Source organism: Salvelinus fontinalis, chromosome 32 (assembly GCF_029448725.1).
Source record: "Salvelinus fontinalis isolate EN_2023a chromosome 32, ASM2944872v1, whole genome shotgun sequence".
Taxonomy (NCBI): domain Eukaryota; kingdom Metazoa; phylum Chordata; class Actinopteri; order Salmoniformes; family Salmonidae; genus Salvelinus; species Salvelinus fontinalis.
In genome coordinates this window covers 36,122,303-36,145,948 of record NC_074696.1, presented here as the reverse complement: position 1 = coordinate 36,145,948, position 23,646 = coordinate 36,122,303, and the positions used below count along the sequence as shown (strand labels likewise).

At 43.1% G+C, this 23,646-nt stretch overlaps 1 protein-coding gene across 3 annotated transcripts in view; it reads right to left on the bottom strand.

Moving 5' to 3' along the window:
• The window catches only part of LOC129831192 (semaphorin-6D-like), a 126,883-nt gene that overhangs the window by 4,468 nt on the left and 98,769 nt on the right, over positions 1-23,646 (bottom strand). For 2 of the 3 annotated variants that reach the window (XM_055894302.1, XM_055894301.1), the window contains 10 exons: positions 23,222-23,344; positions 22,869-22,957; positions 21,769-21,986; positions 19,685-19,816; positions 19,352-19,507; positions 18,019-18,192; positions 17,395-17,535; positions 16,050-16,127; positions 8,373-8,431; positions 6,669-6,722 (listed from right to left, as the gene is read on the bottom strand). In XM_055894302.1, the coding sequence (XP_055750277.1) occupies positions 6,669-6,722; positions 8,373-8,431; positions 16,050-16,127; positions 17,395-17,535; positions 18,019-18,192; positions 19,352-19,507; positions 19,685-19,816; positions 21,769-21,986; positions 22,869-22,957; positions 23,222-23,344 (1,224 nt within the window). The remainder of the gene's footprint in view (positions 1-6,668; positions 6,723-8,372; positions 8,432-16,049; positions 16,128-17,394; positions 17,536-18,018; positions 18,193-19,351; positions 19,508-19,684; positions 19,817-21,768; positions 21,987-22,868; positions 22,958-23,221; positions 23,345-23,646) is intronic. The other variant, XM_055894303.1, reaches the window with a different exon arrangement.

Below are 23,646 nucleotides of genomic sequence, written 5' to 3'. Positions count from 1 at the left end.
CAGAAGTACCGTGGAAAATCCGCCATTAAAACGTAAAGGTAATTTCCGATTGAGATGACATACGCAGCGTTACCGTGAATGCAGTCTCTGCGAACGCGGGAAGATTGCCGTTAAATTTAAATCGAGCTATAAAGCGGAACTTCCGCGATACGGATTGAATCCAGCCTCAAGTCAGCGCTTCTTCCCTCCGTCAAACACGGAGCACTATCCTGCCAAGTACTCTGCTGCCACTGTCTCAGGAGGCTGTGACAGAGAAGCCTCCAGACAGTCTACTCATTCATCATAGCGAACACCCAAATAAGCCCAGACTCTAAACACAGAGCACAAACAGCTTAGAAGACCCCGGGAAAGAGAGAGTTTGAGTTCATACTTCACTGCAGGTGCACCTGGCTTCTCACACTAGCCAAGATCAACACTTAGATATCCAGAAGCTTATCAGAGCTCAAACTGGCACACTGCAGCCAAGTATTGAGGCTCGGTTATGGGCAGGCTAAATGAGAACGGTGCCCTGGCATATTCAGCATAGCAGCAGCTGGAGTTGGGTTTAGCCCAACAGAGGTAATGGTCTGTGTGTACTCTCTGTGTACTCTCTGTGTACTCTCTGTGTACTCTCTGTGTACTCTGGGGAGCTCCATTAAAATGTCATCAGAGGGATTAGGAGGGGTGGGTGAACGTGCTGGACTGAGGTAACTAAAGAAATCGTAGCTTGCTGCTTCCTGAGGAAGGTTGTGGTCAGTCACTTTTCATTACGGTACCATGTAGGTTCATGGAATTTTGATTCCCTTGAGTAATTGCACAGTGTTAAAGTATGAACTAGTACTTGGCCCGTGTCCTTACATCATATCAACAGATTTGTATAACTGAAAGTTCGAGGTAGAACCATACATAATAATGATGTACTTTATGCAAAATAATACCGAAATAGAATGCACACATCCACCCACCACTAATATCATCTGCCCCCGGTGAGCAGCAACATGTTCCGCTTATTTTCATCTCATCGTTCTCTTTTTTTCTCTCCAACATTAGTTAAAAATAGGATGGGGCGAGAGACACAGATATGGTAATTTTGACTCAAACAAAGCGAATGTCTTTCTCTCGAAAGCCCTGTCGAGTAAAGGCCCTCCCATGTGGTTCTCATAGAGACGCAGAAGTAGGTCACAGAGTTGCAGAAAGAGTGATGTTCCCAGAGGACTCCTTGCCTCTAATGGGAACCAAATGCATGGTAAGCCTCGGATTTCACTACCGGTTTGAGATCCTGTGCTCCGAGCGATTATGATGGCACTGCCTGCCAACTAAATTTAGAGTAGCAATCAAGGGTTAAAACGTTGGGATCTGCTAAGTGAGTTATGACTTTTGTTGTTGTCAAAACAGTGCTGTATGTGTGCGGTACCTACCAACTCCAGTAAACAGCTATTACACGGAAAATGATTGGCTTGGATATGCTTCAGATACCATTTGACAACAAAGAAAAGTCAATATACTGTACAATATGTCTTCTGCTCGTCACTAACTCAGAGTACAAATTACTTCTATTAGACACCAAGCTATCACAAAATCAAAGACATGAAGCCGTTTTATGAGAATGATTCAGGGGAAAGAACAGAGGAAGAAATATTCAGGGACTGAATATGTAAGCAGGTACAGGGACTCCAGCACCGGCATTCGAATCCACTCATAGGCCGATGCATTGGCATTCACGCACTGCGAGACAAGGGATGTTGACATTGCCTATGTTGCGGCACCCACTGTCCGTTGATAGTCTTCCTTAAAGGTCACGAGCAGCTGACAGAAATGAGAAACTGTTACCTTAGGCCTAAGAGAGTGTGGTAGTGGTGGGTGATGGGTTAGGAGTGTGACACAGACACACAACGACTTGTGTTTTGAATTGATCTGAGACACTCTACAGAATAATAATCCATGCATACTCCTTAAATTCCTTTCAGCGACCAACTGTCTTGGCCATTAGCCAAGTTTGATAGATACACAGTCCCAAGTAACCTGCACTTTATTTTGCCTTTTATCACTGACCATAACAGTTATGTAAAGCATAGACTGGTTAATATTTCAACCAATCAAAATTGACCGTTTGATGCTTCACTGCAGTGTTACTTCTGTTGGCAGGGCAGCAATGCTACTGTATGTAAAGACAAGAGATACTTACACGTTTATTAAGCATTCATCTTGGCGGGATTTTGACACGATATGGCACAAAGTGTAAGCATTATGGCTAGTGCTAAAAAAGGGTGTGATCATCCCACTGTATTTGGCTTGAATGAACAGGACATATGCATATCTGCAGGGAGTGTGAGGTGTCCAGATTTCTCTGCTTAGTGCCAATGGAGGCTAGACCAGGCCTCAGGACATGGCAGGTTGTGCCTTTTGAAGGATTATGGAACTGCCAGTGAGCAAAACATGCATCAGAATGTCTACCCTGCCTTGATGTGTTTTTGTGAACAAACACCCTCTGGCAGATACAGGTAACTGCCAAAATAATGGAAACACGTGAGTAAACGAGGGATACAAAGCACAGTATATTGGAAGCAGGTGCTTCTACACAGTTGTGGTTCCTGAGGTAATTAAGCAATTAACATCCCATCAGGATTAGGGTCATGTATAAAAATACTAGGCAGGCCATTATTTTGGCTACCATGGCTACGCCCCCATAGAATGACAATGGACCCACACACAGGGCACGAGTGGTCACTGAATGGTTTGATGAGCATGAAAACGATGTAAACCATATGCCATGGCCGTCTCAGTCACAGAATCTCAATCCAACTGAACACTTAAGGGAGATTCTGGAGCGGCGCCTGAGACAGCGTTTTCCACCAGCCTCAACAAACCACCAAATGATGTAATTTGGCATGGAAGAACGACACTTGTAGAAGCTATACCAAGGTGCATTGAAGCTGCTCTGGCTCGTGGTGACTCAACATCCTATTAAGACACTTTGTTGGTGTTTCCTTTATTTTGGTAGTTACCTATATATACATATTGTTGTAGCCTATATTGCATACATTGTTGTATACATCCCAGTCAAAAAGGTCATAAACGGTCATTTAACAGTAGCACAGATAGAGATAAATCAGGCAGACGAATAAACATTTAGCACTGGGTGGAATTGGAGTTCCCATCTCTTTACTGAACTCCAGATATTATTGTTCCGAGTGTTATTAAAACGGTGTATATGCACGTTGCCTTAACATATTTAAGGCATTTTGGGATTAGTGGTTGAGGGGAAAGGCATTATCACTAGAGCCCGCCAGGGAACATAATCGGAAAAGTCAAACAGTTTGCATAGTATAATACGCTTCCTAGTTATATAACTAGAAAATAGTGCATTTTCACGTATCCAATTCAAATGGGGAGCATCTGGTATTTTCAGCAGGTCTTTAGGTTCAGCAGAGCTCTACTTCTGGTTGCCAGTAATGTATTTCTGCCTGGGTTTATAGTCACACATTTATCTTCTGAACTTGGTTTTATGAGTACCCTTGAGCCAGGACAATTGGAACATTAAGTAATACAGAAAAATGCTGTATGCTGGAGAAGCTTGTGATTTGTTAAAATAATCCACATTTTAATAAGATTATTGGGGAATCTCTTTAATAAATCTTCTATGAAGACAGGTCTGTAAAGCCTTTTAGTGAGAATGCTGAAAATGCAATAACTAAAGCTTTAGTGAAAGGTCGTTTTTTGTCATTCTTGTTTTTACTATATATATGAATATATATATATATGAATATATATATATGAATATATATATATATATATAGAGTAAAAACAAGAATGACCTTGAAAATGAAGATATTTTCAGTTAAAATCTCCACCATCCCATTATTAAAGTGAATTCACCCCCAGTCCGGCAAATCTCTGCTTCCGACCATGACACATTGATGTTGGGTCTGTACAACGCCTCGCCTATCTCTAGGATAGATGCCACTGGAATCATTGGCTGTCCCATATGCACACTTCACTTGACGGGCAGGAAATTCATTATCTTGTTTTGCCCGTTTCATGCGGCGCACCCTCATGGCTGCAATGGGGGCTGCCAAGCCTAACACGACAGCGCTTCCCTTCAGGATTGATGTTACCTTCATGAATGTGCCTGGGAAATAACTGCGTCAACAAGTAAAGCCACTAGGCACCCCCAAGAGAAGCTGAATACATGAAAACCTGAGCGTGATAAGCAGCTATAATGACTCACTCACTCTCAGGGGTTAATGGAGGTCTGTGTTGTTCTTAGTGTTAAGAAAAATTCTATTCAGCCTGGTCTCAAAAGACCAATCTCCTCTTTGGCTGACTCAATCTGAACGTCAACACCAACTGAAGATTCAATCATTTCCCCAGCCTTTTCATTTATTTACACATAGGCTTTTCAATACGGCGTAACACCTACTACAGTATGATTCTCTTTATGCCGTGGATTTCCACTAGGTGAAGACATGTGTGTCGTGTGCGAGTGTTATTGATAGGGCCCCGCGTGGTGTATACTGTTACAAGGTGATAATAAGCCACAGGAAATACACGTTAAGCTGTTGTAAAAGTAATTAGGAGGTCGGCATACCACGTGGACGTCCACATAATGCATGCACATGAGACAATCTGTTGTGATTTCTGCTACGTTTCGGCCCCATAATTGCATACCACCACCCGAGCGGACGATCCAACGCGAGTTCCTAAAGTGTTTTTAACGAGTTGAAGCACTTACAAATGGAGTGTCTCTGTGTTATCTTCCATGCACTAAAAAGGGAAGGTCTATGGCATCGGTTACTGCCAAATAAGTCAAATTGCAGGTAATTATGTTCATTTGCGCAGTGTTCGACTGCAAGACCTTTCGAAGGCCTTATACGGGGCTCTTGTTCCTTTTAAAGACCTTGTCGAGCTTTCGGAACAAACCAAAGCCAATTTATGGACCGGACTGTTCGAGCCAGCTGGCAAAGTCAACAGAGATTTGTTCAATGTTCTACAGCCGCAGGACCAATCTCTTAGAACACTGCGGTCCACTTTGTTGAGTAATCATAGATGGGCACAAGGCCACTGTCATTTATTATATGAGCTGCAGTTCGATAACTAACTCTGCATTCACTATGTCCTATTGATGCACTGTATGTCTCTACATTATGTATAAAGTATCCATTTTAGAAATAAAGCTAATATGAAACAAGAAGTCAAAGATTTGGGCAGGATTCATCCTCATAACTTATGTAGGATAAATCTACAATGGAGATGATATACTCAACTATTCTAGAATCAAAGTCATAATCTATTAAATACTAGTGTCATGGAAAGTTGTCATATGATATTTCCACCCCCCGGCTCTTAACTAGGATCAGTAAAGCATTGCCTTCATTAAATGGATTTGTTCCAATGTTTGTTTCAAAGGCATTCGGAAATGACAAACAGTCACTATGTCCATTACCTGGCAAAATTTTGGCATGCTCCCTACGCCTGTTCAGTCACTGGAGTCCCGACGTTTCTGCGTATTCATCAAGACCGTTTCAAGGTCTTTGGCATTGCCAGTGTTTCTGAGGGGTTTCAGTGACCTCCGCTATGTTCCCTGTGCTCGTGGAGGGCCACCTTGAACCCTGTGTGCTGCTGCATGATGGGATTGATTGCTAATGAGGCTGCGGAGGCGATACTGCCATGATTTTCCACACAGATTGCACCTGGGGGCTAGTTGAAAAGTTCACTCACTGGAACATGTTGTTCCGTCAACATGCCATCTGTGTTGACTTGAGTGTACAGTTCATTGCAGCCACAAGATCCAAGGGGGAAACGTGCCCTAATATAAATGTGTTTTAAATGTTACTTTTTAACTAAGCCACTATTCCCAATTTGAAACTAAATTGGCATTACCAAAATGCCAGTATCCAGTAGGAATTGGGCTCTTCCACCAATTGAGAAATCACTCCTCTGACATGGACCTTCACGCTTGGCTGGCCTGCGCCAGGAGGTTAATGCCCAACGTGCCTGTTGGCAGCTGAGGCTAGAGTCTCCATTAGCCTCTAATAGTGTAATTTACTCCATGGGTTCATCACAGTGAACGGCTAAGGCTGGGATTATATTACATAATGAGGTTCTTCCCTGGTGTGAGGCTCGCTCTGCGATTAACAATTACGACGCTCAAGTATTATTAGGCCTACCTGAGGGGTTTATTGACTTGGGCATGCCCAGTCATGAATTGTGAGATTAAAAGAACATCACCTATCGGTTACCCAAGGAGATCCATTTCATCTTGATCTCTTGGTTTAAAAAGTGTAACTGATCTTACTCATGAGCCTCCATTTCCAAAAGCAGCAACATATGTTAAATCTTCTCTACAACATGTGGAACTAGAGTAATGTTTGTAGCTCTTAATGAGCGAACCGAACCTGTTCAAAACAAACAATACTTTGAATTACAAGTAACCCAAAACCTATAATGGTATGTATGGTCTCCAAGTCAAAAGGTTTAACAGACACCAAAAAGATTTGTCTATTCTTTCATTTTCAAGTTGTCTAGTGTGAAACCTTATGTGAAACTACAAATTGCCAATAGATAATGCAAATTCATTGCATGTAACTTAATTAAAAGTGTTTATGCTCAGTCATACTGCAATAAAACAATGTGGAACCCAACAAAGGGAGAAAGGAGGGAGAGAGACTGGGGGAAAAATGGAAACTGACCGTAGGCTGAGTCTGCCGCGGAGTTCTGGTTTCGCTTGGTCGCCAGAACATCTGCTGATGGGAGCAAAACACAGCATTACTACCGAAAACAAAAGACGGAGTGAATTACAATACCGCTCACAAAGACATAAGAAAACAAATGGGTTTTTACGGTCGCGTGACATGCAAGTAGCTTGGACTGCTCTGGATATTTCCAAACTGTGACCCAGTTGTGGATTCAAGTGTCATAAAATACTTTTTAGATGTGCTGTTTTCTCCCCAACAATACTTTTCTCCTCATATTCTTGTAGTGTAGTAAAATTGTTGATATAACTTTCGTGTGTACCTTAAGAACATACTACTTCAATGTTAGCTGGCAGATTGACAGGTAGCAAATGAAACATTGTTACATCAATTAAATCCATAACAGAGCAAACAAAAGGGGAGAAGGTATTTGGTATTACACCATGGAAGCCTGTGAAATCCATTCTTCCATGTACAGTGCCTTCGATAAGTATTTAGAGCCCTTGACTTTTTCCACATTTTGTTATGTTACAGCCTTATTCTTAAATGGATTTTTAAAAAAAAATCCCCCTCAATCCCTACACAATACCCCATAATGACAAAGCAAAAACAAGTTTTTAGACGTTTTTGCAGTTCTCCCCAGAGATGTTCGATCGGGTTCAAGTCCGGGCTCTGGCTGGGCCACTCAAGAACATTCAGAGACTCGTCCCGAAGCCACTCCTACATTGTCTTGGCTGAGCTTTCATCAAGGATCTCTTGGTACTTTGCTCTGTTCATCTTTCCCTCGATTCTGACTAATCTCCCAGCCGAAAAGCTGAAAAACATCCCTGAAGCTGAAAAACATCCCCAAAGCATGATGCTGCCACCACCATGCTTCACCGTAGGGATGGTGCCAGGTTTCCTCCAGACGTAACGCTTGGCATTCAGGCCAAAGAGTTCAATCTTGGTTTCATCAGACCAGACAATCTTGTTTCTCATGGAGTGAGAGTATTTTTGGCAAACTCCAAGCGGGCTGTCATGTGCCTTTTACTGAGGAGTGGCTTCTGTCTGGCAACTTTACCATAAAGGCCTGATTGAGAGTGCTGGAGAGATGTTTGTCCTTCTGGAAGGTTCTCCTATCTCCACAGAGGAACTACGGAGCTCTGTCAGAGTGCCCATCGGGTTCTTCGTCACTTATCTGACCATGGCCCTTCTCCCCCGATTACACAGTTTGGCCGGGAGGCCAGCTCTAGGAAGAGTCTTGGTGGTTCCAAAGGCCACTGTGTTCTTGGGGACCTTCAAAGCTGCATACATTTTTCTTCACAGATCTGTGCCAACACAATCCCGTCGCTGAGCTCTACGGACAAACCCTTCAACCTCATGGCTTGGTTTTTGCTCTGACATGCACTGTGGACCTTATATAGACAGGTGTCTGCCTTTCCAAATCAATCATATGTTTAAAAAAAAAAAAAAAAAAAGTGCAGAAATTTCAACAAAAAAAATTCATTATGGGGTATTGTGTGTAGATTGATGAGGACTTAAACATTTTTTATTTATTTTTAGAATAAGGCTGTAACGTAACAAAATGTGGAAAAAGGGAAGGGGTCTAAATTCTTTCTGAATGCACTGTACTTCCATGAAGGAATATAGTCTCTTTTTACAGGGCTTATATTTAGATGATTGGCCTGTTGCTACTGTATGGGCAAGTTGATGATCGCTCACCATGGCAGTTCTCAGGGTACAGTGAGTGGTCTCCCTCGATGTCCTGCTCAAAGCCAGCCCTGGAGAGAGCAAAATATAAAGAGTAAAAAAGAAAGGTTCATCACCTGTTTTCCTATTTGCTGCCACAAGCAGCCACCTACCCAACTGTAATTGGGACTTGTGTCATTTTTTATTTCACCTTTATTTAACCAGGTAGGCCAATTGAGAACAAGTTCTCAATTACAACTGCGACCTGGCCAAGATTGAGAAAAACAGTGCGACACAAACACAGAGTTACACATGGGATAAACAAAAGTACAGTCAATAACACAATATAAAAGTCTATATACAGAGTGTGCAAATGTAGTAAGATTAAGGAGGCAATAAACAGGCCATAGTGACGAAATAATTACAATTCAGCAATTAAACACTGGAGTGATAGATGTGCAGAAGATGAATGTGCAAGTAGAGATACTGGGGTGCAAAATAGAAGAAAAAAAATAACATGGGGATGAGGTAGTTGGGTGGGCTATTTACAGATGGGCTATGTACAGCTGCAATGATCAGTAAGCTGCTCTGACAGCTGATGCATAAAGTTAGTGAGGGAGATATACAGTTGAAGTTGGAAGTTTATATACACCTAAGCCAAATACATTTAAACTCAGTTTTTCACAATTCCTGACATTTAATCCAAGTAAAAATTCCCTGTCTTAGGTCAGTTAGGATCACCACTTTATTTTAAGAATGTGAAATGTCAGAATAATAGAGAATGATTTATTTCAGCTTTTATTTATTTCATCACATTCCCAGTGGGTCAGAAGTTTACATACACTCGCTACAGTATTACGCTACAGTATTTGGTAGCATTGCCTAGAAATTGTTTAACTTGGGTCAAACGTTTTGGGTAGCCTTCCACAAGCTTCCCACAATAAGTTGGGTGAATTTTGGCCCATTCCTCCTGACAGAGCTGGTGTAACTGAGTCTGGTTTGTAGACCTCCTTGCTCGCACAAGTTTTTTCAGTTCTGCCCACAAATTTTCTATAGGATTGAGGTCAGGGCTTTGTGATGGCCAGTCCAATACCTTGACTTTGTTGTCTTTAAGCCATTTTGCCACAACTTTGGAAGTATGCTTGGGGTCATTGTCCATTTGGAAGACCCATTTGCGACAAAGCTTTAACCTTCTGACTGATGTCTTGAGATGTTGCTTCAATATATCCGCATAATTTTCCTGCCTCATGATGCCATCTATTTTGTGAAGTGCACCAGTCCCTCCTGCAGCAAAGCACCCCCACAACATGATGCTGCCACCCCTGTGCTTCATGGTTGGGATGGTGTTCTTCGGCTTGCAAGCCTCCACATTTTTCCTACAAACATAACGATGGTCATTATGGCCAAACAGTTCTATTTTTGTTTCATCAGACCTGAGGACATTTCTCCAAAACGTATGATCTTTGTCCCCATGTGCAGTTGCAAACCGTAGTCTGGCTTTTTTACGGCGGTTTTGGAGTAGTGGCTTCTTCCTTGCTGAGCGGCCTTTCAGGTTAGGTCGATATAGGACTCGTTTTACTGTGGATATAGACACTTTTGTACCTGTTTCCTCCAGCATCTTCACAAGGTCCTTTGCTGTTGTTCTGGGATTGATTTGCACTTTTTGCATCAAAGTACGCTCATCTCTAGGAGACAGAACGCGTCTCCTTCCTGAGCGGTATGACGGCTGCGTGGTACCATGGTGTTTATACATGTGTACTATTGGTTGTACAGATGAACGTGGTACCTTCATGTGTTTGCTCCCAAGGATGAACCAGACTTGTGGAGGTCTGCAATTGTTTTTCCTGAGGTCTTGGCTGATTTCTTTTGATTTCCCCATAATGTCAAGCAAAGAGGCACTGAGTTTGAAGGTAGGCTTTGAAATACATCCACAGGTACACCTCCAATTGACTCAAAGGATGTCAATTAGCCTATCAGAAGCTTCTAAAGCCATGACATAATTTTCTGGAATTTTCCAAGTTGTTTAAAGGCACAGTCAACTTAGTGTATGTAAACTTCTGACCCACTGGAATTGTGATACAGTGATTTATAAGTGAAATAATCTGTCTGTAAACAATTGTTGGAAAAATTACTTGTGCCATGCACAAAGTAGATGTCCTAACAGACTTGCCAAAACTATAGTTTGTTAACAAGAAATTTGTGGAGTGGTTGAAAAACAAGTTTTAATGACTCAAACCTAAGTGTATGTAAACTACCGACTTCAACTGTAAGTCCCCAGCTTAAGTGATTTTTGCAATTCGTTCCAGTCATTGGCATCAGAGAACTGTAAGGAAAGGCGGCCAAAGGAGTAGTTGGCCCCGGAGGTGACCAGTGAAATATACCTGCTGTAGCGCGTGCTACATGTGGGTGCTGCTATGGTGACCAGTGAGCTGAGATAAGGCGGGGCTTTACCTAGCAAAGACTTATAGATAACCTGGAGCCAGTTGGTTTGGCAGTGAATATAAAGCGAGGGCCAGCCAACGAGAGCATACAGGTCGTAAGTGGTGGGTAGTATATGGGGCTTTGGTGACAAACCGGATGGCACTGTGATAGACTACATCCAATTTGCTGAGTAGAGTGTTGGAGGCTATTTTGTAAATGACATCACCGAAGTCAAGGATAGGTAGGATAGTCAGTTTTACGAGGGTATGTTTGGCAGCATGAGTGAAGGATGCTTTGTTGTGAAAAAGGAAGCCGATTCTAGATTTAATTTTGGATTGGAGATGCTTAATGTGAGTCTGGAAGGAGAGTTTACAGTCTAAACAGACATCTAGGTATTTGTGGTTGTCCAAATATTCTAAGTCAGAACCGTCCAGAGTAGTGATGCTGGACAGGCGGGCGGGTGCGGGCAGCGATCGGTTGAAGAGCATGCATTTAGTTTTACTTGCATTTAAGAGCAGTTGGAGGCCACGGAAGGAGTGTTGTATGGCATTGAAGCTCGTCTGGAGGTTTGTTAACACAGTGTCCAAAGATGGGCCAGAAGTACACAGAATGGTGTCGTCTGTGTAGAGGTGGATCAGAGAATCACCAGCAGCAAGAGCGACATCATTGATGTATACAGAGAAAAGAGTTGGCCCGAGAATTGAACTCTGTGGCACCCCCATAGAGACTGCCAGAGGTCCAGGCCCTCTGATTTGACACACTGAACTCTGTCTAAGACGTAGTTGGTGAACCAGGCGAGGCAGTCATTTGAGAAACCAAGGCTGTTGAGTCTGCCGCTAAGAATGCGGTGATTGACAGAGTCGAAAGCCTTGGCCAGGTCGATGAATACGGCTGCACAGTATTGTCTTTTATCGATGGCGGTTATGATATAATTTAGGACCTTGAGCGTGGCTGAGATGCACCCATGACCAGCTCGGAAACAAGATTGCATAGCGGAGAAGGTACGGTGGAATTCGAAATAGTCAGTCATCTGTTTGTTAACTTGGCTTTCGAAGATTTTAGAAAGGCAGGGCAGGATAGATATAGGTCTGTAACAGTTTGGGCCTAGAGTGTCACCCCGTTTGAAGAGGGGGATGACCGCGGCAGCTTTCCAATCTTTAGGGATCTAAGACGATTTGAAAGAGGTTGAACAGGCTAGTAATAGGGGTTGCAACAATTGTGGCGGATAATTATTTTATTTTTTAATTTATTTTTATTTTACCGTTATTTTACCAGGTAAGTTGACTGAGAACACGTTCTCATTTGCAGCAACGACCTGGGGAATAGTTACAGGGGAGAGGAGGGGGATGCATGAGCCAATTGTAAATTGGGGATTATTAGGTGACCGTGATGGTTTGAGGGCCAGATTGGGAATTTAGCCAGGACACCGGGGTTAACACCCCTACTCTTACGATAAGTGCCATGGGATCTTTAATGACCTCAGAGAGTCAGGACACCCGTTTAACGTCCCATCCGAAAGACGGCACCCTACACACAGTGCAGTGTCCCCAATCACTGCCCTGGGGCATTGGGATATTTTATTAGACCAGAGGAAAGAGTGCCTCCTACTGGCCCTCCAATGGCCCTCCAATACCACTTCCAGCAGCATCTGGTCTCCCATCCAGGGACTGACCAGGACCAACCCTGCTTAGCTTCAGAAGCAAGCGATAATAATTTTATAAAGAGAGGGTCCAGATTGTCTAGCCCGGCTGATTTGTAGGGGTCCAGATTTTGTAGCTCTTTCAGAACATCAGCTTTCTGGATTTGGTTGAAGGAGAAATGGGGAAGGTTTAGGCAAGTTGCTGTGGGGGGTGCAGAGCTGTTGACTGGGGTAGGGGTAGCCAGGTGGGAAGCATGGCCAGCCGTAGAAAAATGCTTATTGAAATTCTCGATTATTGTAGATTTATCGGTGGTGACAGTGTTTCCTAGCCTCAGTGCAGTGGGCAGCTGGGAGGAGGTGCTCTTATTTTCCATGGACTTTACAGTGTCCCAGAACTTGCTGGAGTTTGTGCTACAGGATGCACATTTCTGTTTGAAAAAGCTAGCCTCATTCACCTACAGCTCAAAGCCCATTTACCACCATCCGAATACAGAACTTGCCCAACCTGCCAGTCATCGATGAGAGAAGATTTTTCTTAGCCAGTACATTCACAACCTGAGAGACACATCCTGCACATGCATATGCATACCATCCATAGACAAGGTGGTCTAATCAGGAAAATGCCACGAATGGAGAGAACATCAATTTTGCTGGCACCCTAACAAAGTTGGTCTGTTCTCCCCTTGTACGCTGTCCAATTAGAAACCAGCGTCACGACTGATAAAAGGTCAGATGATAATCTTCCTATCAGGTGACAGGGGGAACAGAAGTGGCCAGGATAGCCTGCATCAGTTAGGAGAAAAAGGTAGCAAGGACTAAAGCCAAGGTCATTATCCAGACCCTATTCAAACAAAATATGGAGCCAGACCTAGTGTTTTGCTTGTGCATATTAATTTTACATTTACGCTATTTAGCAGACACTCTTATCCAGAGCGTACATTTTCATACTAGTCCCCCGTGGGAAATCGAACCCACAACCCTGGCTTTGCAAGCGCCATGCTCTACCAACTGAGCTACAAGGGACTACTATATTCCAGAACACTTTTGAGGGATGTGAAACACACGAGTGCAGGTTTAACTATTGGGGGCTGTATTTAGGGCCACTCTCCCCTCCTACCTGACTGAGAAAAGGGGGGTTTCAGTATTCATTCTCATTAGGACTTTTCAATCAGTGCATGCCACTTGCACAGACAGCCATCGATAGATTTAGATTCAGAACGCCTGTGAATGAGAGAAAGGTCCATACACAACCAGATACATTTAGAGTGGCTGGAAGCTAATGGAATGTGGGGTTTGAAGGCGGCACACAAGTGTCCATTAAGGGAAGGGGAATGAATATGATTAAATTGGATCCCACTTCTGACACCAACGGGAGCTCATTCTCATTCACCCTTCAGCCCTTTCCGTCTCTGTGCTGCGGCGTCCTTGCTTTGTGTACATTTGTTTATTTTCGCTTTTTCTCTCCTCTCTCATTCACTCACTCTCCGTGTATCCATTTTCTAAAGTGTGGGATGCGTGAGTGCTATTCATTTCCCTCACTGAGAAACTTTAACGCTCTTCTATTTACTAGCAATGAATGAGGGGAAAGAACTAGGAGACATACATATGAAACTATGAAAATGCTCAGAAATAGTCTCACTGACAAAAAAAAAACAACCTACCAGAGATGCATACAGGCAGTGAGACTGATATAAGTAAGTTTATACAAATGCTTGCTAATTAAAAATCATAAGAAAATAGTCACCCACTCACATCCAAATAAGGAGGATTCAGTTTAGGAGAAGGCCTAATTAGAGGTTTGAGTTTAAGAAGACAAACATCATATTTTAAACAGTGGTGGGCCAGGTTGCAGAGTTGCTTCGGGACTGGCAAAGCACTTCAGCTCCATTTTGTTTTTCACCGGTCGCCTCACTTGGGAGCTCTTTAGAGCATTTTGCCAAGATGGCCCGGTCTGCCAAAACGTCTGTCGCATTCACCTCTGGTCTGGATCAACCCGTTCATCTCCAGGGAAACCACTGACTCGCTGCCACAACAACAAGGCCCATCTGCTGCTCATCTTCGGAAGGTGGCTGAACCACAGTGTTCTGGATAAGGTGTTTCCAGAACATTCTTCCTCGTCCACTGAACTCTAACTCTCTAACCAAAACAGAGATATTTCACTGAGATTTATACTTTTGGAGGTGGAACTTTATGGAACTTGCAATAGTCTCTCAAAGTTCATGAATCCCCGTCTTAAACCACCAATTCCTGTGCTGCTGGGATTAGAAATGTCCCCCAAAATCCCATAACTATATAGATTACCGTGTGTGCCATTGGTTCCATATCGACAACTTTGACATTTAAACTGCAAAATGACTTTTTTCAGCATCTAAAAGATTTAATCAAGGCCTTCTACTGCGGACACAGCATGACAAATTTCGATAAACCGCCAACCCTGGAAGCGCCATGTCGAAAGTCACAGGATGGAAACTCAATTCCGCAGCAGTTAAAACAGACAGACTGCTTTCCGCTATTCTCCTTGGTTCCACAAATCTAAGACCTTCGCTTTTTTCCCCCTCGACACTCTGGGAGATTTAGGGAGATGTCACATATCAGCGAAAGAACGACGGGCAAATGAGTAGGAGAGGAGACAGGAGAGGGAGGAGAGAGATGGGGACCCACTTTGGCAGCTTGCCAAAAGAGAGGTGTGAGAGTAGGTGTGAGCCACAACCTTGTTCTTTAGCACCACTTCCCCAAAAGGGGGGGGGGGGGGGGGGGGGGGTGCTAGCCCTACACGTGCAGAGCCGCAGTACTGCTGGTTTTTGTCCCCGACTCTGCAATGAAACACCGGATTCAGCTAATCAAGGTGTTGACAATTTGTTTGATTAGTTGAATCGGGTGTAATGGCACTAGGCCGGGACAGAAACCACGAGCAGGATAATTAATCAATGCTAGGGAATGGGTGGGGTTGTGGAACAAAGTGAACTGGTGGCGTGGCCAAGTGAATCCCAGTAAGCTCTTACACAGCAACCTTTTCCATAGCACTGGAGAGCAATGATCATGAGTCAGTGTCAAATGACCCATCTTCAGGTCATGAGAACTGATCGATGGCAACCAATCAGTTGTTCAGTCATTTCCTTTGTTCCAGAGAATTGAAGAGACTATTTTCATTTTCAGGAGGTCTGGGGTGACAACATTTTTTATTCCTGAGAGATTGCAGTATCTTTCAGCTCATAAATAAATCAATGGACTCAAGCCATTGTGGCTCAAGTGGTTGATTGTTCCTTTTACTTAAAGTGCATTACAAAAGTGGAAACTGGCCCAAAGCCAGCAGATATAAAGAAACAAATGGATGCATATTAGCATTAACTGCACAAACAGAGTTCCAAAGTGTATAATTTGCTGGTGTAAAGAAACTGACTAGCGGGAAAAGTCATCTTTGAAGAGTGGTCCTCATCTGCAGTACAATGATGTCACTTACTCAATACATTCTTCCTTAATATGACTTTCAAAGAGTTTCGAGATTTATTTCCCTTATATCTTACATTCTCTACGCTCCTCTGCTTTTATGGGGGCCAATACTGATGGCAGATATACGATCACGCTCTCAAACCTTTATTACCTTTCAGATTGATGCCTTTCAGCGCAACAGGAAGGAAAGTGACACTTACTTGAACCCTGGCACCATGTTGGCACAGCTCCCGGTCCGGAGCCAGATGCAGTATGGGTCGCGGGAGGACAGACAACTCCTAGAAAATGACGAGGCAAGAGACGGTTAAATCCCTGTATCATATTGCTCCTTGGCGTGGAGGCAATGGGCGCCCGACTGTGTCTACGTTGACAAAGTGACACGCCACACACACACACACTTGAGGCAAGGACACTGCTGCGGTCTAGTGGAGCGCGGTCTGTTAGGGCTATTCCCCATCTGGTGTCTGCAGAGCGAAACTGGCCTGCGTGTGAACACAGAGAGGTGAATGTGTCTGACAGTGTTTTAGCTCATTCTCCAAGATGACAAGTATGCCTGTGAAAGACCTCATAAAGGACAGGTGTGTGCATCTGTTTCTAAATATTTCTGTGTGTGTCATGACGGGCAGCCTGGAGGAGTGAAGCCAGTTATCTTAGTGACAGGTGCCCCTCAGTCTCTCTCCCCCAGCCGTGGAGACACGCTGACAGCCAGGACCACGGGGACTGGGGGGGGGGGGGTGCTCCGAGGGGAATAGGGGAGGGGAGGGGGGGGACAGTCATACACTCGCCTAGGGAAGGAGGAAGAGAGGGGGTTGTCTTCTTTGGATTTCTCACTTGTCAATCAGTGCTCTATGTTTTCATGAAACCCTGCCTCCCTCACGTCCCACTAGTAGGAGTTTATGCACCCGGCCTCTCAAAAGGTATTGTGGGCTGACCCAGACTGTGTTTGTATGCATGCCCATGCGAGTGTGTGTCCGACTATGAAGGAGGCAGTGAGTTTTTTTGTTGTTGTTTGAATGTTGATAAATTCCAATGGCAGGATCAGTCAACTATAATGATATTCTTGATGTGGTATTCTGTGCTAATGATATCCTGAAACATTTCCAACATTTACGGGCTGTTAAAATATTGATTCCAGGGGCAATTAAGCGCCCATTTTTAATGTTTTGGTTGTTTGCCAAAATATTCAAACAGGCTCTTTTAGAAGCTGTGCCAAATACATTTGGACAATTTGGTAATTTCCTCATGGCTTCCCTGTTCTCTCTTGCTCAATTATCTGACAAATAGTAGTACTAGAACAAATATAAATATTTGTTGATACTGAAATCACTTGACCACAATTTGACATTTAAAGAGCTTGGTATACAGAGACTAAGTATTTGTTATAACACATTAGAGTAAACAATTTTGAGCAGTGCAAAAGCACAAAAAAATGCCAGGCCCCATTTTTTCTAGGTCACGTAGTCAGGGAAAACTCGGCCCTAACAATACTGTATATCCTCCCATGTGTATTTTCACACAATCGTTTCCGACCTTGTTGTAACTCACTTTTTACAGGCGCCATGCTCAGTGCAGCGGCTGAGTGGTACTCTGATGACACAGCTGGTGAAGGCCACGAACAAGGCATGATGGTCCTTATCCAGCTCCATTCCCAGAATCCTCCGGTCCTCCTGCGCCTGAATGTTACACCTGTGGGAAAACATGGTCACATGACACGTGAGAACACTTAAAGCACAACCATACAAACGGATTAGAGTTAGACCATAGACATGTGAAACACAGTACAATGAATCAGTCACAGATAGAAATGGGAGCCCCATTTAAAGCCTATCTCTGTAAGAAATGTTCATTTAGGAAGTTGATATACCATTTGAACCCCTAATATAGTGTGGAAAATAAAATTACTCTGCTTGAGAACTACCATAGTAAAGATTTGGACCATTTGGTGGAAGTAATAGCATTATAATGTAGGTTACGGCTTTAAAGCAGGTATAGACATTAATTTGGAGATTTTCCAGTCTGATATTACAGTACTGTCACAATGGGATGCTTATACAGCAGTCAGGTTTTCATGCCATAACCAACTTTTGCTTTTATTATGACCTGTTCAAAAGTGGTTACACACTTACTTAAGCGGGGTTATAGACTGACTTATAGAGGTTTTGTGCTCACATTGAGGGGTTATACACATCTATGTCCTCCAGGAGCTGGGAGCCAAAGGAAGCGTTAGAATGAGTGCTGGACAACACCTTCAGGACCCTGCCATCCTCCGAGCCCAGGAAGACCACAGTGCGGTCTTTAGACGGCCCGGCAGAGGTGTCCACCGCAATCTGAGTCAGCTTGTACCTGGAGAAGTGAAAAACACAGTTAGTGCTGATTGTACATCCGGAACTGGTAACTCGTCAGCCATAATGGGTCAGTCATTCAGAACAAGTGAACCGCCATGCCTGGCATTGAGAGACAGGTCAACATAGGGTTATAAATGAAGAATTTTTCAACCCTTAAATATTTTTTTTTGCTCAGCCTTTTGTGCTTTTCCTGATTTTAACCAGTGTGATTTTGTAATTTTCTGTGCACCAAAATATGGAGTGGAGAGTCCACTCAAATGGGGAAAACAGAAGAGCTAGGGTGCAGCTGCTCTGAAAATTCACTTCTGCTTCAGGCTACTTTCTGGGTGAGATTTGGCACTTCCCGAATGGCTTGTGTTGGTTCCCTAGCAGCATAGCAGCTGTCAAGTAAGGTTTTGTAAATGAACCATGATTGTCTCCAGAATGTACATGTTCTCATCTTTGTGTGTTTACACATGCATATCTAACGCCAGTCATCTCAACTGGCTGCTGAAGACTGAATCATAACCCCTGCATGTAATTTTCAGTTTAATAATAACCACTACGCTATAAAATGTTATTTCCTCGGGTTCATGAATGCAACACACTCGATGAGAACATCCTATGATTTAAACCCCATTTTATCGCCAATATTTCCATGACTTCACTAGGACTTCGGGATACTTCACTAGGAGGTTTCGTCTCAGGATGTTTCGAGCAGTGTGAAATAACATGTTCCCTGTGCCCCCCTGGCTTCTGTTGTCATTTACCAGAGTATCACATCAGCTTCCTGTGGTGAGAAGCAGCAGGCCGGGCACCCAGGGGGTACGGCAGGCAGACTCAAACACCTCATATCACCTCTGCACCGCCAGTAAATGTCAAGCTTTGTGGATGAAGCCACAGTCTCCGGTCAAACAGAGAAGCAGTAGCTAGGCTGAGGCATTTCTGAGTTTAGCTTCTGAGCGAGGACTCCAGTTGCCTGGTTTGAGTAAAGTGTCATTCATTGAGTCATTTGACTTACTGTACATGGTTGCACAAAAACTTTGCTGTCATTTTTCATACTGCTGATATGTCAGATTTGTATAACATTGTATATTATATTGCATTATTGTATATTTGTCTATGGTGCCGTTTGTCCACACGAAGATAAATAGTTATATTGTATTGCTCTACAGTACCTGCTGGTGGTGCGGGTGAAGCAGGGCCGGTCGTTGACGGAGGGCACCGCCTCGTCCATCAGAGGGTAAGACTTGATGAAGGTCAGCGTGTCGTCGGGGAAGGTGGTGGACGACTTGTAGGCAGAGGCCGGGCCGTCACCGGCACAGGAACCAGGTCTGAAGTAGAAAATAGAGATTTGAGAAATTACATTTGGCAACTCTTACTCAAACAAAACAGGGTATGTACTGTGCTAGCCTAGCTGGTCCCAGATCTGTTGGTGCTGTATGGCCAACTCATATGGTTGTTGTCATATGTAGGCTAGTGTTTCCCCCCTTTAGAAGGCAGTCTCATACCTAGGCTTGGGCACTTGTTCCTCTGGTACTGGGGTCCAGGCTGAGTCACTGGTTTTCTGCTCCTTAAACTTCCCATTAAAGGCCTTCTCTATGTCATCCATGTAGAAGGCACACACTGCTGAGCCAGGGATACTGACGAGGGAGACAGACGCAAAGAGCGTGTTCAAAAAAGAGCCTTGTGGGATTGAGTTACTGAAAAGGTTTGTTGAAATATGGTTGGCTGGTCAAACAAGGCAAACATTTTTTTATCCGATTTCTATCTGGTGAGTGTAGAGCTCTGTGTATAATTCCAAATCAATATCAAGAAGTTTGGGGTAAAACTAAAATGTTCCTGTGCAGTGTGTGAGTGAATATCCAGTTTTTCTAGTTTTAGTGATGTTGCATATTCTTGCAGTGTAATACCCATTACAGACAGAAGATGTGGTATATTACCAGTAAAACTGTATAAGGAAATGTTTATATGACCCCTTTCATACATATCAGTGGGTAACTGGCAAATTAGGAGGGGTGGGGGATGTAGTTAAAACATTAGGGTAGGGATGGGTTATACTGTATATTGATTTCATTTAAATGTATGTTTTAGCGCGACGTTCCAGATGCCTCTAGGTTTTTAGTTTATTTTTTACTAGCGTTCTGTCTTTGGTCTCGCCTCCTTCGCTCCTTACGTGCTATGCGCACAGTGCAACTTCCCACTCGCACATAGACGCCAAGCCCCTCCCCCTGCCGCTCACAACAACAAAAGACGAAAGATAACTTCTTCCTCTCTGACAGCAAGCAGTTTAAAAACTTGCCATTTCCATTTGAGGTTTGGTCCAACAGAATCGGTCATATGGACACCGAAACGCGTACAAACATTATTTTACTGTAATAGACAAGAACGTTAACTTTCTAGCGATACCCTTTTTTTAACTCCCAAAATGTAAAAAAGATAAGACCCTACTAAAACGAGGGTATCAATGAACTTGATTGGGGAAGAGGTATAATCAGTTTCTAACGTGCGCGGCATTGCGGTACCACGCACAGCTAGCAGCATTTTAGAGACAGAATGTCACGCGCTAGCTTTCTAGTCTGTGTTTTATAAATGTGCAATGAGCATAAACATACACATGTATATAAGGAATTGGAACCTCTCATTCTGAGAAATAAGCATCTTATCCAGGTCGGCCACTTGATTTCAATACCTAAACAAAGTAAACAGTTCAAACAGTTGGACAGGAGGGTGTGTTCATAACAGTTCAACTGTTCTACCGCGTTAGCAAGCAAATGCAAGTTGGCTAGACTTCAAATATAAAGATGAACTGGTTACTCACTAGCACGTGGGCTTGTGCTTGAGAGATTGTTCATGAGACCTGTATTAATTTTCTATAATGTCTGTTACAAGACGTTGGTAATTATTGGTGGATGTGCATGGTTCTGGTACATTTTTTAACAAAAAGGGCATTTTCATAGACAGACTTGGAAGTCAGATCAGTGATTATTGCAAAAAAATGCAGGTTAAACTATTTTGATAAAATAATGTAATTTATTAGTGGGTCATATGGTTGTGGAAGGCTTATATATTTAGTCTAGGTATAATGTTACAAGCCTTGAATTCATTAGATTATTCCTGAATGCGGTGTATTTACCTTTAATTGTGCAACAAAACTTATTTAGACAAAATCGAGATATATATCATGAGTCGCCCACAAGTTTGAAATAAATCGATATATGATTTTTAGGCCATATCAACCCAGCCCTCTGTTTGCATTTCAAATTAGGGAGGTGTTGAACAATGGAAGTGTTAATGAATTTACCTGCAAAAAAGCTGAGAACTAATCACACATACCTAATAGGTGTATTTTGGTTACAGGGTCTGTGAAAATGCAGCAATCATGACTAGGTCTTTATTTGGGTTTAAATTGTCCATGTTTTTTTTACCCCCTACCCTTTTCAGAAGTACAACAAAGCAGGTAAAATAAAGCAGGCAAGGTAAAATCGTAGGAATTTTGTCTGTGTATGAAAGGGGTATAAGAAATGTATGGATATTGGCTTTGATGGAATAGTGCCCAGTCATTCACCACTACTTTCTTGGCCACTAGGCTAACCTGTTAGCTTGCGTAGTAAACACTCCCACCACCGCGGGGCGCTGGTTGATCTGTAGCACATTGGTGAGCGACTGCAGCACGTCGAAGTAAAAGAAGGAGTCGCCGGGCACCGAGCAGTTGAGCCGCGCCTTCAGGAAGGAGGTCCAGTAGCGCTCCAGCACCCGAGGAGAGCCGCCGTTGTCGTTCTTACACACCCGTGCCACACGAGAGAACACCACCTTGGAGCAGAACCAGAAAATTATACAATATAATAGAATGGTGCTTTATTATCCTTGGCGCTCTTCTCCCGACCCCTTGAGACAACAAACATGACTTAATAGGCTTGAAGCAGCACAGGATCAGCCACAGTGCTGGCTGTCTGGGGTTAATACGTGCCTTGCTCAAGGACACAACGGTAGTAGTGAGTACTGGAGATTCTGTCACCAGCTGCCCTCCGGTTGTCATCTCATTTTCAACTTCTCGATGCTTCACCATAGGATTTCAATCTGCAACCCTCTGGATGCACTTACGCCTATCTAACCTCCAGACTAACCACCACAAATGGATGTTATTTCCCATTCGTCATAGCTCAGTGGTTCCAGGACATGAGGCTGCAGACCTGTCATTATAGCTCATATCCTATGTCCAACCATAATGGTGCCTTCATCTTGTCAGAATAAATCGATCACCCATCTCAACTAGTCATGATACATCTGATAAGAGTACATAGAACATCAGTTGTTTCATCTTTTTTTTCTTTATGATTTTGTTCAGTTTTGAAGAGAACAAAAAGACCACCAGGAATTCAGCTAAAACTTTGATTAATTTAGGAAATTTGTTCCCAAGTATTCTCACAAATAAAAAAGTGACACGTGACTGTGTCTCAACGTAATCAAGGTATGAAATCAAGGTATGAAATGAATTATTATTATATGTTATTATTATTTTTTTTTTTCAATATAATCTCTTTTTGGGCTTAGTTGTGGTCAATTTGCAGTGTAAAAATTATTAGAATTATGTTCCGGGCCTCCGACCATCCGCTCCGACAAAAATCAGCCTCTGGCTGAATCTAGTTGCCTACCCCGTCATACATCAATCTTACATAAGTGACACCCTCTTACCTTTCCCAGGGTGGTGTACTCCACTGCAATCTCACTGAGGAAAAAGTAGACATAATTCCCATACTCGATCGCATGGTGGAAATGGGGCTCTGGGGAGGCAAGGAGACACACACAAGAGGGGAAAAGTGAGAGTCGAGATTGTATTAAAGTCATTATGGTGAGTCATACTTTTCTGGAGTGTATCAGGGATGGAGTCACTGCTGTTCAGGCATTTGTTCCAACCCAGTACTAACACCTGATCCAACTAATTAAGGACTTGATGACGCAGTGATTGGTTGAATCGGGTGTCTGGGCTGAAAGAGCTACACATCCCCAACCAGGACACTGATCGACACAAAAGTCATGTGACCAACCTCGGAGCCACTTGGAGTCGTACTTGACGGTCCGCAGGACGGGGCTGTCGTCGCCAAGACTACGATAGATGACAGCGTCGCTGGCCAGGAAGTCGGTCATGGTGGCAGAGTAGAAATCACCGCCTGAAAAATAAAGTAAGTAGAGAAAATATAGTAATTAATAAGTACGATAGTATAGTAGTAATACATAAAGTCATAGTAAAATACTAGAATTCATATGGACAAGCTTTATATATATATATTAAAAAAACATTTTCATAAAAAATGCTATAAGAATGCTCAACTGATTAAGCTAATATTTACTATAAGCTAGGTACCGACTTATGACTCATCGATTTAGCCATAAGACCAGGCTTCCGTCTAGACCTGCCTAAAAGGTCTTACATTCAGTCTTTGGACAACATTTTATTTGCTAATGGACTATG